The following is a 19,301-nucleotide window of genomic DNA, read 5'->3' as shown; positions in this document are numbered from 1 at the left end:
GTTTACCAGCAACGCAGTCGAGGGGCTCTATTCGTCTACTGTTGTCTTCAGCTCCAGACTACTGAGGAACTGTGTGGATAAGCTTGGAGGAGTGACTCTGCATATTCTCTACCTCGGTCAGTCTGCAGAAGTTCTCTATCTTGTGGAAGACTTCCTTTGTGTGGCTCGTGTCCAATTTGACGTCTTTTTGAGTCTGTATCCATTTTAGCTGCCGCAATCAAGATGGCACCATTCAAGCGGCAGCCGGCGGTAGCTCCGTCCACTCTTGCTCGTTTTGTTTTTGCTGCCTTTGTGTCTTAATGATTTGATGATTCCATTTACTTTGATTTGCTTTGTACTTTGCTGTTCTGTGTAATCACCCTCTTGCTACTGCCACAATGAAATTTCCCAAATAGGGGATGAATAAAGTTATCCATAATCCATAGGGTGTTCACATACTTATTAAATTGAATGTTGCTGGGTTAGTTAAGTAGTAATTTAACACTTGCTCTAAGAATAAAAGACCAAACAAATAAGATCACATTTCTTTATCAAGCATAGGGAGGTGACATGACTTTGAAGGAACATTTTCTGGTTGACTACAGTGCAATTTAGAAATTAGATATTTAAATGAATTGCAAAAAAAAAGTAAAACTTGTGACTTATTCAGGTGTTTCCCATCGACAATGTAGGACGTCTATTTTATCTTGTGGTATTCTCATGTACTAATGAATAAGTTTGATTTAAAACAACAAAAACAATAAATTACCTTATATGCAGTAAAATTAATCCAAACGATGAACCAAATTTAAAATGTTGTTTTCAGATAATTTAGAATTCCACAAGTAGTAACTACAACATTGTCCATTCATGTCGATGCCTTCACTTGTAGATACGTTTCCATGGACACCTTTATACAACATTTAAATGGTTTATTTATTCAGTGCGTGTGAACAGGTTTAAAGACAATTGAGATGCTAGAATATTCCCAACAGTGATATCATTATGTGCCACTGACAGTGATGTCAAATTGATATTACCTAGGAGCACTGGCAGTGGATTACTGTGTTTAATTGTCATTGGTTAATGCCTATAGACATCCAATCTACTGTCAGCCCTCCCAGTCAAAAATAATTGGAACTCCATCACAGTCAATAGGTTAATGATACATCACGCGTCTAAATCCATAATACGTAACAAAAAATTGTGTGAAATCCACCAATGCATTACCAAAACATGCCTGATGTTGTCAAACCGCTAAAACGAAATGACACAGGCAAATTTACACAACTCTTGATCAATTGCCGACACTCAACAAAAAAAAAAGTCTCTGCCTGAATTCTTGCAAGCGAATCTTCATTCTGGTCATTCAAGTCTGTCTCCTAAGGTGTCTGTTGCTCCCATTCACTCTCTGGCTAAACCAGTTTCTTGGCCTCAAAGAAACTCTTAAGGTGCTTCATCTGCCATATGCCTGTAATGATTAGGATGAGCGTCTGGGCAATGGACCACCATAGGACGCGTTGGTTGGTGCTCTCGCTGGTCATACGGAAACGCTCCTCTCGATACTGAACAAAGAAAATTCCTTTAGCCACCAGCGAGTAAAAAACAATTCAAGCAAGCATCTTTAGTCACTCACTCGCTGATAATTTTGCTCCTTCTGGACTTGTTCCACCTGATCCAGGAGCTGTCTGGCACGCAGCTGTAGCTCAGTTAGTTTGTCTTTGGCTGCAATTTCAGGGTAGTTATTGGTATGTTCTCCGACCTGAATATCCAGATGCACTCTCTGCAACATCGGAAAATGTGCTGTTACAAACGGACATAATTGCAGTGTAGGGACAAAGTGTGGCATGGTGTCAATGACTACGCTTACAAAACCTTCAACTTATACTGAGAACACTAAGCAAACTCTAGCTGTGACCGTAAATGAGTCATACCAGTTTCCCTCCAGAAAATAGTGCCAATTTAGTGGAGTTGGAATGCAGACATATTTGGTGCTCTCCTGGAGTGTGGGAGGTGAATGTAAACCGTCCATCGGAACCATACTGGCGAGAAAGGATGACCTAAAAAAATGGGCGAGAGCATTATTTGCAATGAACATGATACACAAAAGAGGCTTTATGATGTTGATCTTTAAATTCACTGATAACATTATGAATGAATTTAGTGTAATTCTATTTTTGAACACACTCCATAGCATTTTTTGTCATACCTTTGCATCAGGATCCTTGATCTCAACATGCATCCCAAGACCTGGTGTGGACGGGAGGAATGAATTTGTCTGTTTGTCCCAAAGCTGAGTTTTGTACCTTCCTGTAAAGAGACAAAAATCCTTTATAAAACTTTTTTTTAATGTTATCCAAAAATTGAAGAGATCTTAACACATGTTTAATTCATTGGCTCCCACTGACACGTCGGCATCACAGCTATTGGGTCCTGGGTTCAAATACAGGTCACGCCCAACTCTGTCCAAACACATGCACGGCTAATTGGACACTCTGAATTGCCACTAGGTATGTACGATTCAGGGTGTCCCCCGCCTCTGACCCGGTGACAGCTGGGATTGGCTCCAGCACCCCCTGCGACCCTAATGAGGATAAAGCGGTTCAGAAAATGAGAGATGTTTATTCATATAAAAGCCAATTTCCTATGAATGGGGTACAACAAACTATAAAATGTTATCGTCAAATTATGAGTGTCACTGACTTATTAGCATAAACAAACGATTATAAACAGCAAGTAGCTAGTTAACAGACATTTGAAAAAGGGGAATATGTAATCCACGTGTCAGGTGCAATATGAATGTCACGGAACCGGTAGTAGTAGTAGGGTAAATACCAATTGTGCTAAGGTGTTGGAGACTCGCTACTCATGTTTCAGGGATTAAAAATAAAACTTAATAGTAAAAATTAAAGTGGGAAATTTACAAGATACTAACTATCGAATACTACGCCACCGTGGTTAAGAAATTCTGACGTCTCATATTCGACAAGTAGCTGGTTGCTTGCGTCCAAAACTAGCTAGCGCTGCTTACCGATAACCATAGTTTCGTCCGGAATTTCCTCAATAAAGCATTTTTTCTCCGTCTCTCCTATGTGGAAATAGAGTGCTGAACTTGGATAAATCCAAGCAACTATCAAAATTAAACCAAGCGAAGTAGTAGTCAGCATCTTTAATGAAGTCTTCCAAGGCAAAAGTACAGACTGCTGTATCGTTGTCCGTCGTCATCAAGTGCGGTAGAATGGGAGGGGGGTATTTGGAACGGGCTTAATTTTGCCCTGGTCTTTGTCTAAGAATATCAAAACAAAACTTCCCCCTATTGTGCTTACACGACTACACTTCATAAATTACGGACTCTACACTCCGTTGAAATCCTTTTTCCCCTTTTTACCAATACCAAGGTGGTTAAAGTAGACGGAACAAACGTTATGATTGCTGTAACCGAGCACCAAAATGTTCTGCCTGTGAGTCAAAATTCGGGATTATTTTACAGATTTCCTGTGCTAACAACACTGACTTCGTCATGTGTTTTCTGGTTAATCTTAACCCATACCAAATGATTTAAGAAAATATAAGAGCAGTTAATTAACTTGGGATATATTCATTTTTATTGTCTAGTTTTTTAATTGTCAACAATAACTTTTGATCACTGAAGCAGTCATTACAGAATAGCTCCTCAGCTAAGTAGCTAGCAGACGTAGTTTTCTACCTCTAGTTTCGTTCTGATTGTTAGCAAACTCTCTTCGGCTGCCTTTTCCCCCGAATACTAACGCTGGACAAGAATAAAAGGTAACACGAAGTCCCATTATTGTCTTTTTTTACGAACATGTATTTAATGTTTATTATTATTATTTTATTATTATTGTTTTATTAGATAGTTCTTCCATTGTTTCATTACTGTGTGTTCTAAAGTCACTAATAACTACAAAATATTTGTATTTTTTGTCTTAATTCCCCTTTTCTTTTACATTTAAATGGTGAAAGAAAAAATACGTTACAGGCTGGCATTTCTTAGTCCCCCGTTTGCCCCATCCTTATGGGTATGACGTAATGTTTTCTTGCGGTCAGAAACGACGCTTCTCCTCCGTATGATGGTACGGTACTGCTGATAGTATTCCAATTGCGGTTCGGGGGTCCAGTCCGGTATAGTCTGACGTTTAATTAGAACGTAAACGATCATCTTTGTGTCGCGACAACGCCTATTGTTTGAATGAGTAGGATTTTGCACTGATATGTGTGTGTTTACATCTGTCTTTAGGCATGGTGCAGCCCCAACCTGATGGCGCACTGCAGTGGGACATGTCAGGAGAGGATAGTGGGGGGGCCCTCAGGGTCCCACCAGAGCTGGCAGCCAATGAAGTAGTAACCCGGTTGCTTGGGGACAATCAGCAGCTCAGAGGTACCTCGTCGCTACACAATGTTGGCGTGGCAGGGATCACTCCAGTATTTTCTTTGTTCTTGCTGGCCTGACTCAACCAACAAAGAGGCATCTTATCATTCATATTACAGGATTATTGATCATAAAAGTGTAATCGTGGCATTTTTACATATCGTGGTGTGGGTAAAGGTTTGCTGGATGTGCAATATTCAGTTCGTTCTCACATAAACTCTGCTTCTTAACTAGATTATTGACTACATCACAAGTGTAGTACGTGGAGGACAAATTTGGAAACTGTCTGTCAAAAGATCACAGTATTTTTTTGTCCCTATAAATGTAAAATAAGGGCTAGAAGCTATAAACAGTAATCCCTCAAATAACGCGGCTTCAACATTCGCAGCTTCACAGCATCGTGGATTTTGTAGGGGAAAAAATTAATGACATTTTTTGTAAGTTCAGAAAAATGTGAAAAACCGCGCTAAAACTCACAAGCAGAACCCATTCCCCTGTCATCCGATTGCTACTAGGAAAATGGCACAAAACATAACTCTGCACTGAAGCAAATTATTATTTTTTTTAAGTTCATAAAAATATGAAAAGCCACGCTGAAATGCACATGCGGAATCCACTCCCAGGTCTTCCACTTGCTACTTTGACTCAGAACTAAAGAAAAAAACAAAAAAAAGATAGTTATAATAGGGGTGATCCTACTTTGCGGTTTTTCATTCACCGCAGCAATTGTCTGGTCTACATTAATTGCGATATTCGAGGGATTACTGTATCTTCTGTCGGGACAGGGACCATCTCTAAATGACTGCTTCCTGTTTGATTTGAGTACAAATATTTACTCATCTAATAGATGGCAGACCTTTGTATACTATCTATGGCATGGAATAGTGAGAGAAAAAAATACTCTTATCTAAAAAAGCTTGCATTTGGAGAATTGCTCCTTTCCGTCACTATATGGGAATGTCCTTGGAAAAAAGTACCCGGAAACGCAGTCACAGTGTGAACATTCAAATTACGTAGCCATTATTTGAAACCACAACAAGTGTGGTGAGGATGTGTTAACCAGTCAACAAAAAGAAAACAAGCTATTTTATAGGATATGACAAATTTTGTACATCATTTACTTCCAGTCTTGCAGTTTAAGACGACCTGCTCAAATCAATTTGATCAGTTAGCTCCACAAAGTGAATTCAAGTTGACAAATTTTCCATATTAGCATCTTACCTTATTTCAGATGCCTTGCGGCGAAGCAACCTTGCTTTACGCCAGCGCTGTGAAGAAATGGAGGGTTGGCAGCGAAAGACAAGGGAAGAAAGGGAATTTCTCAGTTGTCGTTTCCAAGAGGCCCGGGCCTTGGTAGAGAGGTTAGCCCACGAGAACCACTCTTTACAAGGTCTTGTGAATGGACCTGCCTCCACATCCAGCCAATGCAGTAGCTCGAGTCAAACAGAAGACCCCTTTCCGACAAAGAATGGTCTTCTTGATGCAGCACAGGTTGGTTTATTTACAATGTATGAAAATTGTCAGTACATTTTTTATATTCACAATAGGGCTCGGGCAGTATCATTTGCTACCCGTCCTTTCCCGGATCCAACTGATTTGACACTCCACTGTTACTATTTCTTTTGGAAAGCAACACGAGCCCCCATCTATACAAACAGCCTTAATCTTCGTAAAAGCAAAATCCTGTCCTTAAATCCACGAGCACACGGTATGCGTAAAGAGTTTATGAAATGCACTGATATGTTACAAATCATGTTCTTTTTTTGTTTTTTAATCCAGTCCACAGAAAATGTCAATGCGCTAATGATCGCAACATTTAATGCCCCGTGAGAAGTTTTGTAAACAAACTATTTGAATTGGTCGCGATTGAGTAAAAACAACAGAAACTATGTATACTTTAGCGAATATCCAAGGGGACAAGCTCATGCACTTCTGCCTTTCCAAAAGAAAAAGGACAAGCAACCCAACAAAATGAGAATGCATGAATCTCTTCTTTCAGGTCCTGGATCAGCAAGAAAAGAAGAAAGTGGAGGAAGCAGATCAGCACACGCAGACAACTCCTCCCCGTAGTTTGGTAAGATAAATGGCCACCTTGCTGTATATACTCTGGGTTGTAATGTATTAGTTTATTTCCCTTCTAATAAGCATGTCTGTTCTAGGGTGACGCAAGTGTATATAGCTCTGTGAGTAGTCACCTCTCTACCTCCCTTACAGAGGTATCAGGGGGGTCAATAGGGAGGGAGAAGGGCAAGGTGAGGCTGCTCACTCAAACTCTGCTTTCTATCACCAACGTTCATGTTTTTGCTTTGAATTAATCATCTTCGAATGACCTTTGGAAAATCAAATCAATCTTGATCCCTTAGAATGGTCTCAAATCAGTCCTCAAAGGGCCGCAGTGGGTTCAGGTTTTCATTCCAACTCAACAAGGATACCTTTTGCAAGTGTAATCAGTTAATTAGAGTCAGGTGCTATTTATTTTAGAAGACACCTGATTGGTTAAAATGTCGGCACTGGATCGGTTGGAACAAAGACCAGGACCCACTGCGGCCCTATGTGGAATCGGTTTGAGACCATTGCGAGATGCTACATTTGTTAACTTTTCCACATGTAGTAGTTTTTACCTGACGAAATGTCCTCTTTTGATCTGTGTCTGTATTCTCACTCTCTTGCTACTGTGACAGTGAAATTTCCCGCATACGGGATGACTAAAATTATCTAATCTAACCTAATCTAATCTTCAAACAACTGACAAACGCACCTATGTGGGAATTGACCACCCTCAATGCTAACTTTCGTAAATGGGCTTGTAAGGCAAGTAAGAATAAAAAAAAAAACACCTGGTCGAGAAAGAGCGCTTCTGTTTCTGAATCTTAATGAGGGTGTCAGGTTTAAGACCATATACATTCAATAATATCGGAGCAGAGGAAACACGCAGCCAGTCGTGATGAGAATTTAACTCACTTCATATGAAGGAGGAAGCCAGAAAAGCCAGTGCAGGAAGATGTCCTATCTTCCCGAATGACCGATTGGAATTCCTGGCAACTCCCCACAGACCAACTGGTTTTATTAACACAGGATCATGTGACAGAGACAAACTTAAGGCGGGAAGGTGAACAAAGAAATGGGGGTGTTGTGATAGATAACACCCCCCTCTAACTAAAAGGAGTCGTGATGGGAGTTACCACAAGGTCGTGTAAAATTCTATTCCAGTGACTACACTATATAAACCAAAAGACATAATAATAATAAGCATAAAATACATTCATACTTCACAGAGGGTCTTATGGGGTCTGATATAAAAGCATTTCTTTCCAGGTAGTGACATTTTAAGATGTAAAACAACATATATTGTATTCATACCCAGTACACGGACAATTGGCAAATTTTCCCTTTGTTCAGAAGTTTTAATGACCGTCGAATGCCGTAAATCTGCACGAATATGTGGCTGATTGGCCAAGTTGATACCTTTAAGTGGACACAAGGGCTAATTCTCCTTACCTCTCTACTTAATGAGTTTCGGGATCTAGCACAGGGGTGGGCAAACTTTTGGGCCCGGGGGCCACATTGACTTTAACAATTTGACAGATGGGTCAGCACAAGATACGATACATATAAAAAAGTGCACCCGTTAACAGTACATATAAAACATAAACAGAAAAATAGGACTTAAGTATTAACATACTCATCCCTCAACATTCTTTGGACAACGTCGGCGGGCCAGATTAGATCGCCTCGCGGGGCCGAATGTGGCCCGTGGGCCGTAGTTTATCTGATCTAGCACCCCTTTTCCAGTGCTAAAATTTCTTAGCATAGAATTCGCATAGATCCAACAAAATGCCATTTTGGGGAGATTTCTGGTGCTGCCGAAAACAAGCATGGTCGCAATTTTGGATAGAGTGCTTAACTGTTGGCTTTATTTGAAAATCTGTTATCCGATACTTTAGAGCATCTGTACTGTAATGCTTTTTCAAAATTCTTTCTTTAACCAAATCAAGAATATTGAGAAAATCATGATTATTGAGTTAGTCTATCCAAACTCTTTCTTTAGTATTGTTCCTGTACTTTCCCGCTCATCCCTAAGGCCTTCAACTTGCGTTTCTCTGTACAGCTCGTCGAGGGTGCAATTGATGTCCTGCAAGTGAAGAGCCACAAAGAAAAGCTGGAGGAAGCCATGCGAGACCTCAAAAAGAAAAACGAAGAGCTGGAGAAGCAGAGGGACGAGTGTGAAAAAGAGAGAGAACGAATGCGTCGCTACATTGATCAGCTGTGGGCCAAACTAGCTCAGGTGCAGGTAACAGTGATCCAGTTCAATGCCAAATGGCTCAACGTGAAGTTGGGAGCGGGAGGGACTTGATTTTGTTGATGGATTTGAGTTTCCAATATGAACTGATGAAGTGTTAAAAAATTCATTCATCAAAGACTTCCTATTTTTAGAAATAGTAAGACCAATACTAAGTTGTTTTTGACGGTGTCATCAACCATTTACCTAAACTGTACCAAGAAATACATGTACTTAACATTTTTTAACACTTTTAGTCAATCATATTTGTTTTGATTATACTTATAATACTAAGTTCAATTTACTTCCTGGAATGAAGAAACAATTTTGGATTCAAATATTATGGGAAAAGCTTATATGTGAATTTCTGTGGCAGGCAAGTAGTGGTACTGAGGAAGCTGGTCAACATCGCACTGAAGCACGGTACTCCTCTGACTGGTATGATCTTTTTTATCCTCGATCATGGTATCATTTTCACTCAAATACTACTAGTATTTCCAGTCTGGCAACAGCACTTTGCTATGGAACAATTTTCTACCTTAACTAAATTTTGAGTTAAACTACCATGAGTGCTCTTCATGCAGGTTTTATTGCTGTAATTAAAGCCTTGCTTATTTTCCCCTTTATTCCTCCTCCTTATTCCAGCTCTAGCCTGGCTAAACTCACAGAGCAGCTTCAGGCCACACAGGGCAGGTGAGCCCACAGCTCTGTGTGGCTTTTCTCTCTCTCATTGGTCATATGCATGTTACTTTGTTCATTTCTTCTCCCTTCTGCTCTCTGGCTGTTGTAAGCTGATCTGTGGCTTTGTTCATTGAATTATTTTGCAAACATTGTCAATAGTTAAGCCCCAGTCCAAAACATACAATTTTATGTTGTGGATTAATATCTTTTAGCTCAGGGGTTGGGAACCTATGGCTTGGGAGCCACATGTGGCTCTATTGATCGTGGCCGTTCTACTTGCCGAAAGACATTTAGCCGACTGACGTCTGGCCGAAGGCCAACTCGCCGAAGGGGCATCTGGCCGAACGTAGAATTAGCCGAACGACTAATTGGCCGACCGACTATCTAGCCGAAGAACATTTAGCCGACGCGCTCGCCCCGCCCCCGGTCGTGTGTGTGTGTACAAGTTTTCAACCTCGGCCCGCATTCATTTAGAATAACAAGTACCAGATAATAACATTGCAGCGTAACAATTTTGTCAAAAGAATTCAGAGACTTTTTGTACTTTAAAACTTCATATATTTTGACTTTTAAATTCCGAATAAACCGCCTTGTGGTGTAGAGGTTCACTCGCCTGACTTCGGTGCGGGCAGGCGCGGGCTCAATTCCCGCTGGCGACGGTATGATTTGGAGCGCGGATGGTCGTTTGTTTCTCTGTGTGCCCTGTGACTTGTTGGCGACCGGTGTAGTCTGGCTTTCGCCCCAAGGCAACTGGGTTATGCTCCAGGGACCACCGCAACCTTTTCGAGGATGGGCAGTATGGAAGATGAATGAATGAATAAATACATTTCAAATATGGCTCTCAAGGAATAACATTTCAAAATATGAATTGTTTCCGGCTCTCTCTGTCAAAAAGGTTCCTGACCCCTGTTTTAGCTTGACTGACACATGACATTTGTGTGTTAAGAAATAAAATTACAAAGCAATAATGCTTTTTCTTTTAATCTCGGTAAAATAATTGAAGACTTAAAATATTTATACTACTATTTTTCAGCTCAAGCATATTTTCTAAAACTTAAATTCGCTGTTTCAAAGTGCTCAAAATGTTATGTTACAGTTGTGGAAAAAGGGTTTTAACTACACATACAAGAAATCAAATTGAAGAAGAATAATTGAGATTGAAAACTGTGATACAAAACTCTTTAAACTTGTTTTCTGTTGTCCCAGAGTCATTATGATCATTGTGCATGATTTGATCACACCAAAGTATAATTAGTTTTGTCATTGCAGTATTTCTGGTGGGTTGCAACCTTCAAATTCTTCATTATATAGTTTAGTTTAGATTATGATAAAACAATTAATATTGGGGAGCAACAATTTTGTTGGTTTAAATCCAACTGCACTTTTGACCTCATTTCTGGGAGCCCAATCAAAAACTGATGTTTTTCTCCATCACGTGATTTTAAAAAAAATAATGGGATCACCATTTTCTTTTAACAGAAAATATAACGAAACTGTATTTGCCATACTCTTTTTATTCAAATATTAGAATGTTGAAATAGAAAAAAATATCAACAAAACAGGCAGCATGCCAGGGTTTAACACTGAAGTTTTTACTAAGGACATGGATAGTTGTGTGCATATAGTACCAAGTAAGAAAAATAATGGAGGTGATTGAGACAAACTGAGGTTGTTTTGGATTCTGCACGCGATAATTGGTCAAGAACAGCTGCCAGACCTACAGCAATTTTTTCCTTGAATTGTTGCCCACTGTAATCAATGTATTTGTAATTATTAGGTATCGTGAGCTTGAGGAGAAGCTTGACTACCTGCAGAAGAGTTCTGTTCAGCGTGACAGAACTGAGGCTCTTCTCAAGCAAAAGGATAAGGACTGTGAGGCACTCAAAGCTCAGGCCACATCTCTTCTAGCAGAACTCAATGAGAGGCAAAGCTGTCTGGACAAAAGTGAGAAAGAGCGCAAAATCCTGGAAGATAAGTAAGTTATTGTTTTCTAAGAATCCTTTCAGATGTGCAAGACAGTCAGCATGTGTGAGCTTATATCAGGCAATTTTCTATACCTGAGCAGATTGGGTAGTAAGGTGAAAGCCCTGCAAGTGACAGAACAAGATCTGGAGCAGCAGAGGAATCAGCACCATGTGAACAAGGACAAACTAATGTTGCAGATACAGAGTTTGGAGCAAGCCCTCAAAACGGAGAGGAATGTTGTCACTATGGAAAAGTGGGGACACACGCACACACACCTCTTCTCCTACTGTACTACCAGAAAATTTTGAATATCGAGTAAAAGTTGTTTTATTTAACATTAAAGATGAAAGCAAGCCGATACATACAAATTGACACATCTCGAGCGATTCCTTTTTAAAATTTGTTGATGATGATTTTCAGCTCTTTAAAACAATGAAACTTAAAAACCTACTATTCTTTGGAAACGCGACTTTAAGAGCCAGCCTTTTAGAAATCAGTATTATAGAGTTCAGTAATGGGAAAGACTGCGATATTCCAATTTTCTGAGTAGTACCTGTGTTTAAAAGGCTTTATTAATACTGCAATGCTCATTCTTTACGACACTTCTTTTCCAAAGTTACATTATGGAAGATTCATTCTAGGTTTTAAAGTGTGCCTGAAAAAATTATCAGATTCAAACATTTTCATCGGACCCAGGCCATTGGTGTACTATGTTGAAAACAACTCGTGTATAGATGAAATTCATATGAAAGACTAGTTGCTTTAAGTAGTTATGCAAATTGGGAATTTCTTAGACCTCTGACAATATTTAATCATTGGAAGAAAAAAAAGATTTTATGGGCAGCTATTTTGTAATGTCGGTTATATTTGTGCACATGCACTGATACGGAAGGGCAGGTAATTTCAGATATGCGCCCTTGATTGGCTAATAGTGTTGGATAAGAAACTTCCTTTTCATGAACATATATATTGTCATTATGTGAAGGCAACTTTATTGGTCTAATGGAAGATGTGCAATGATCATCAATACAACAGTTTTACAGGTAAAAAGATCATTTGGACATCCCAAAAATTGAACCAATACTAAAGTTGTACTAGTAATTTTTCATTTTGCTAAAATAACAGCCTCTAAATGTTTGTAATCTCTGCCGAGTTTCGGACCAATCCTCTTTACTGGTTTAGTTCAGTTTAATTGTTGCCAAGGCTTAACAGTCCACTCCAGATCACGCCACTACTATATTCAGGCCTGAGGACTGGGATGTCTCTCTTAAAAAAATCTTCGAGTGAGTTTGTATGATTACTAGAGTAGATATTGAGCAATGTTGTGGCTTTTTGTATTGTTGAAATAGTCTATCCCAGGCATACAATGCAAAAATTGTGACTATTTGATGAATATATTGACAGGAATGCACTTTAGAACAAATTCCCTGACCATGGCTGGTCACACAACCCCATAGCATGCTGGCCCGGCCACTAAATTTTACTTAAGGTGGCTGGTGCTTTACTTGGAATCCAGTGCTCTTTCATGACAGTGTATAAAATAGTAAAAAAAAATTATTTCATCAGTTTGAAGTCCTTGTCCCAAAATGAAGCTGTCTTGTGCAAATGTGCTTTTGCATACCTCAAGTGAGTTTGTAGCAAGTATGAAGTATGAAGAAAACGGTTCTTATTCGTCATGCTCCCGCCCTGCTTCTCTTTATGTAAAGTCTTCTGTATTGTTGAAAAATGCACACTGAAGCCGTTTGTTTTTCACATGTTCACGCCATCTTTTGATTTGGCATCACTGATATTCTTGGCCTACCATTTCAGGCTAATCTAAATTATATTTGTCGTTTTCCAGTTGTCATTACAGTGGAAAGTTCAAATGTTTAATCCTTGAACCATGATGTTGAATACATTCCGGTAATTTCAGAACGCTCTTTGACGTCTCGATGTTGCCACTTTACGCTAGTGTTTCCATCAGAAGCACAACATAATTTTCTCATGATTGTATGGATATGAACGGCCCAGCGATATGAGTGTGAGCATGAATGTTTGTCCTTCTCTTTGTGCCTTGCAATTGGCTGGCCACCGTTTCCGTGCCCGTAGTTAAGATGGGATTGGCTCCGTGCCCCTTGTGGAGATAAGCGGTTATGGAAATGAATGAATACATGTTTCTCTGAGTTTCAAGGCGTGATAAGCTAATATGTTGTTTTTTTTCCCGATTGTCCATTAAGTTACCAGGTAGGCAAATCAACAAAATGACAAAATTTAGAACCTTTGTCATTTTGTTTCGAAGCATTTTGCACATCTCTGATTAGGCCGATAAACCTATTTTCAATTCTGAAAGGTTACTCTGTCCATCTGCTTACTTTGATGATCCCTTCTTTTCTTTAAAGGAAAAAACTGACACAGCTTCAGCATGCCTACACTTGTCTCTTTAGAGACTATGATGCTATCCTTAAGAGTGAGGTAAACTGCATTGAAAGACCAACCCTTACTTGTGCCAATTCTGTTACTTCTACCAGGTTAATGTTTTCATATCCATGTGTTCCAGGGAGGAGATTTGTGCAGTCGACTCGAGGAGGCAGAGAGAGCGTTGGCCCTTAAGCAGGACCTTATTGACAAATTAAAGGAGGAGGTAGAGCAACAAAAAGGCTCACTGGAAACGGTTCCTGTTCTCACTGCGCAAGTATGCATTTTTTAGTCACATTATTATTGAGGTACTTGAGTTTTTATAGTGGAAGGTTTTGAGTTATTATTGATATTTTTTCCAACATTTCAAAAACCTCTATTCCAATAGATATGGCAAAACAGATATGTTTGTTTACAATAAAGTAGAGTCTCAGCTCAAACGCGTATGAGTCAACTGAAGGAATTTATCGTTCATAAGTCATTAGGTTTATAAAACTGAAGCATGACTGCACATTTTTCTTCTTCTAAATATTTGTAGCCCAAAAGTAATAACACATTTGACATTAATGAAATCATTCAGACTTTTTGATTTGCTGTTCATCGGAGTGGAACAACTTTAAAACTTAGTGGATTTCTCTAGTTATCCTTACACTACATATCCTTGTTTGAACATTTTATGTATTTTTTGGATGTATAGTGCATCTGTAAAGTAGTCACAAGGCTTGATTTTTTTTCGTCAAGTTGTTATTTCTTAAAATTGGCTTAGTCTGTCCGTTTTCACAAATCTGAAAAGCCAAGAACATATAGGAATTCCTAGAGATGATGAGTGATGACTGACTGACTTAAGGTACAATATCGCAGGCTTTTGTCACATAGTGTGGTAAGCAGAGGATGGACCCAATTGCAGTAAAACAGGGAGGCCCTGAATTGTGGTGGTAAATCAAAAGGTTTAATTAAGGGGACCAAAAATCAGACAGAGACCCCAAAAGTGCACAGGTAAACCAAAAGCTACACAGTCAAGTATACCAAGGGAGGGCTTGGATGCACAACCAACAGTTACATGACATTGACAAGGACGCAACAACAAATGAACAAACGTAGGGGACTTTATTACAAAAACATGGGTGAACGAGACATAGCGAACAGGTGGGTGACACATAGGGAGGCAACAGCATTTGTCAGCAATGGACGGACCATCACAACGACAAGTTACACAGAGGGAAAAAGCTAAGACTACATCAACACAAAACTCCAAAATCATACAAATATAACAGGTATTGAGTTTGATCCATCTGTTTGTCCTCCATCTCAAAATGTCTTCAGGCTGAGATCTACAAGGCAGACTTCCTTGCAGAACGAGAAGCAAGGGAAAAACTAAATCAGAAGAAAGAAGAGCTGCAGGATCAGCTGACTCATGCTTTGGCTGAAATTGATCGGCACAAACAGGAAGCCGCATCCCGGTAAATGTTGCCAGTTAAAAAAAATAGTCAATTCCATTAATAGTTATGCTGGTAAAGTAATAACAGATTGATTTCTTAAGCAGATAAATTAAGGCATTCACATTATTAACTTTATAAGGGTACGTATGGAACAGATGAAGCTGAGACATCAAGACGACTTCTCAGCACGTGTTCCACACATTCCACCTTCACAAGGTATGTCACGACTGTCTAATGCTACACAGAGAGGCGTAGAGAAAAGAAGAGAATTCTTAAATTGAAATGAGTTTTCATGCACCCTTTTTCATCAGGTGGATTTTCTCCCGGTACTTTCAATACTGCGCCTCCACCGTCCATCTACCGCAATTCTGGATTGGTGCAGGCTGGTGATCAAGGGGCAGTTGGAGTTGAGGATCTGCCAGATTTATGCTGTCCAAAGTGCCAGTACCATGCTCCAGATATGGACACACTGCAAATTCATGTAATGGACTGCATACAGTAACAGATTCAGAGTTCATCTTAAAACCAAGCAATCATCAAACACCCACCAGCCATAGCATTTAAACCCCGCTAAGGTGAATTGAATTACTTACAATTACAATAGCACCTGTCTTTGGTTGATTTTTAAGACTATGTAGTTTTGGCATTTTACCCTTACAATTGAGTTGACTAAATTAAGATGATTTGAAAGCGTTACGAATATCTGCTATACAAGTTCAGAGGAAGGACATCCTGTGACACAACAGGATAACGGGTCCCAAGTGTGATAGTCTAACAGCTGTTTACTAATTTACAAAAGCACAAACGTTTTCTTTTTAATACCCAATTCTTTTCATACAGTACCATGAATTAGTGTGCCTTATCATGCTCAAACGTTTTTACCGTAAGACGGTAGAGTTTTTGAGATACCGTCGTACCTTGAGATACGAGCTTAATGCGTTCCGGGACTGAGCTCGTACGTCGGTTTACTTGTATCTCAAATTAACGTTTCCCATAGAAATTAACTAAATACAATTTAATTTGTTCCTACCCTCTGAAAGAAAAACACCAAAAGCAGGATATTAAATTGGAAAAACATTTTTATTTGTTATAATTCACCATCTACTAACAGAGTAACAAATAACTAGTGGTTATGATGTTTAATAATAAAATGAGGCATTCAATACAACGGGGAGTTTGCGGATGGGAGAGAGACTTGATGGATGTGCTCGTATTATAACATTAACTTTAGATTTAACTTAAATTAACTTAGATTCCTATTCACACACATATTAAATCTTACATTTCACTAAATTTAAACCATCATATACAAGAGCCAAGGCAAAGAGGCTTCTCCACTTGTATTGGCGAGCCAGCTCAGTCACGCGTACACTCCATGTTTTTTTTATTATTTTGTGCTTAATTTTGATTGTCATCATACACCTTTTCTTCACACTACCCTTCATTGCACTAGTTTGCTTTTGACCCATTGTGTTTCCCTTAATTCTGCACTGAATAACGCAAAAAAACATGGAAAAAACACAAAGCTCCGCCCAGTGCTCGTAGAGGTTTTTGCACGAGGGAGAGGCGGCGAGAAAGACAGTTTGCTGAAATCATAAGCAGTCTCTCGCGCCCCGGCAACCTGGCTGTCTCGTACGCAACTATCACAAAATTTGTCTCGTATCGCAAGGTGAATATTTGCCGGAATTTTACTCGTATCTCAAATTCCTCGTATGGCGGGGCACTCGTATGTCAAGGTATTACTGTACTCCCGCTCTTACTGTGTTTTCTCGCATTTAAGCCGTATTTGTAACTCAAAATGGTGAAAATTATGAATCAGGGGCAGCTTATACGAAAGAAATTGTAAAATTCAATGATTTTAAGGCAATTTTAAGGGTGCGTCTTATATGTGGGTCGGCTTATATGCAAGAAAATACAGTAATTGTGTTAATAGGGCAGTTTATTGAACCAGTTAGTGCTACCATTAAAAAAATTGAATGCTGAAAAATCTAGTATGATGTTTAAGGATTTTTTATATAGCATATACCAAGTTCTACTTTTGTCTTTGCATCCTAAATCCAGACACTTCCATCCAATTTCAGATTTATCGGATAATTGGTTCCTACTTGATCGTACACATAATCTGATGTTGTATCATTATCACAATAATATGAAGGTTCCCGTGTACTCCATGACAGCTTTTTTTAGACTGAAGGTTTTGATGACATGGCTGATTGGTGTAGACAGGGAAAGGCCATCCGTTTCCAGCTCAGTTTTTAGCTGGGGTATTTTTTTCTTTTGTAGTCGCACTTTATTTGCACTTAAAAAATGAATATAACTTGCGTTATATCAAGTTATCAGACTATGGATACTTAAAGATGGAAACAAAATGTGCCAAAAAAGGACTTTTCTTTGAATTAAAGAAACAATTGTATTGTAATCGCTTGACATGGTCCATCCATTAGCTTTTTGATTGTGCTTTTCCATTCTCCACTGCAGTACTTTTCCTTCTAATTTGTTTTTTACTGATTTTTCCACAGTTCCTTTTCCCTTTTTCTGGTATTGAATCTTTGGCCCTAACGAACAAGATTTTCAATTTAACTGCTTTTTTAAACACAGTCCCTGCTACCATTTTCATTTATTTCTTTTTTTCCATTCTTTCAGTCTTTTTAATATGCAGATATAGCAGTGTATTTAGGAATGAATGGCTGAAGTATGTGGAATTAAATGTCTTCTTTAATGGTGTCATCCATAGTTAATTATCTAATCTTTGGACCTATGATGATGTATCTTGAAAAAGCAGGGGAAATCCTTTTCCAAGGCCCCGAAGGGTCAACATGAGCGTGTAACCTAGATAACTTTAAATTGAAGTGTATATTCAAATATGGTATGTTTTTGTCATATATGTTGCCAGTCTGCATTGCCTCAAAACATCTGTACTCGAGATGGTTTTCTTATTGAACAAAGTATCCATTTTCTATGTACTGTTATGTATACTGCTGACTACATCACTGCTATATCACTGAGGATATGGGATATTGTTGTACTCTTCCCTGTAGCTATTAATTACCTGAATGTAAGAGCATTGAGGTGAATGTTTTGTGATTGTCTGTGATGGATATTCTCTGTTGGTGAAAAGAAAACGGTTTCATACACTTGACAAGTTCTGAAATAAACCACATATTCAATGCAAGCATGCGCGTGATGCCGTTAAATGCGGAGAAAATATCCAAGGCCCCTCCATTTGTTCCACAAACACTCGAGGCGTCATGCTAATCATTTTTTTCAAGTCACCCTGCCACTTTATAACTCCACAATGCAAACGAAGTTGTATGATTAGTTAAAAGAAAAAAGCAACCTCAAATTTATGTATAATTTCCCTACATTTAAAAAAAATGTCTAAAACCACTTTTATGGTGAGGCATAGCTGCTTTGAATGAAAATATACTCTATACTGCATCCTAAGAACCCCAATTTGGCTACCCAGGAAGAGATTATATTACTAGTATTTATAACATGATTAAGATTGCCTGACAACTAGTTGGAGGTTTAGCCCACCTTCTGCCCAAAGTCCAATTAAATGGAGCCCATCCCATCATCCCTACGACTCTGGCAAATATTAGTGGATGAAAGGCACAAGTAATATAAAACATGGAACCCACGTAAGCATATTCAGAATAATGTCGTTAGCACGTCAGCCTCACAGTGAGGAACCCGGGTTCAAATCCACGGCGGTCCACCTATGTGGAGTTTTCAATTTGCACATTATGAGATGGAAGGATCAATCACCAGTGAGTTTTGACCTTGCTGAATGGGGTTCGCATGTTTTCCGGGTACCCCACTTTCCTGGTTGATCACTTTAAATTGTCCCTTGGTATGAGTGTGAGCGTGAGTGGTTGTTTGTCTCCTTGTGCCCTGCAATTGGCTGACCATCAACCAAATCAGGGTGTCCCCTGCCTCTGGTCCGAAGCCAGCTGGGATAGGCTCCAGCACCCCCGCGACACTAGTGAGGATAAAGCGGTTCAGAAAATGAGTTGAGGGTATATATTCATGGGAAATAAAAGTGAGTGAATGAAATCATTGGCCTATAATCCACATTCATGACACAAAAGAAACGAACTAAACAGAAAAGAAAGCTTTCATTTAGACAGGATGAATAAATAAATCATAATTGGCAAATATTCTAACCTAAGCAGTT

The 19,301-nt window shown here is 39.1% G+C and overlaps 2 protein-coding genes across 2 annotated transcripts; one reads left to right on the top strand and one right to left on the bottom strand.

The window, feature by feature from the left end:
- Positions 1–512: 512 nt before the first annotated feature.
- tmed4 (transmembrane p24 trafficking protein 4) lies at positions 513–3,226 on the bottom strand. The gene is made up of 5 exons (XM_077714196.1): positions 3,011–3,226; positions 2,189–2,289; positions 1,914–2,039; positions 1,616–1,762; positions 513–1,544 (listed from the first exon to the last, which is right to left on the bottom strand). Exons 1-5 carry the CDS (start codon positions 3,144–3,146, stop codon positions 1,395–1,397), a joined length of 660 nt encoding a protein of 219 aa, XP_077570322.1. The 5' UTR covers positions 3,147–3,226; the 3' UTR covers positions 513–1,394.
- A 56-nt stretch (positions 3,227–3,282) lies between these two features.
- Positions 3,283–18,296, top strand: ikbkg (inhibitor of nuclear factor kappa B kinase regulatory subunit gamma). The gene is made up of 14 exons (XM_077714197.1): positions 3,283–3,765; positions 4,235–4,375; positions 5,598–5,857; positions 6,366–6,440; positions 8,475–8,657; positions 9,022–9,083; positions 9,291–9,338; positions 11,104–11,301; positions 11,392–11,544; positions 13,670–13,742; positions 13,828–13,962; positions 15,009–15,145; positions 15,264–15,340; positions 15,436–18,296. The coding sequence occupies exons 2-14, from the start codon at positions 4,237–4,239 to the stop codon at positions 15,624–15,626; spliced, it is 1,731 nt and encodes a 576-aa protein (XP_077570323.1). The 5' UTR covers positions 3,283–3,765; positions 4,235–4,236; the 3' UTR covers positions 15,627–18,296.
- Positions 18,297–19,301: the final 1,005 nt, after the last annotated feature.

This window comes from Stigmatopora nigra, chromosome 1 (genome assembly GCF_051989575.1).
Source record: "Stigmatopora nigra isolate UIUO_SnigA chromosome 1, RoL_Snig_1.1, whole genome shotgun sequence".
Lineage (NCBI taxonomy): Eukaryota > Metazoa > Chordata > Actinopteri > Syngnathiformes > Syngnathidae > Stigmatopora > Stigmatopora nigra.
This window is presented reverse-complemented; position numbering and strand designations above follow the sequence as displayed.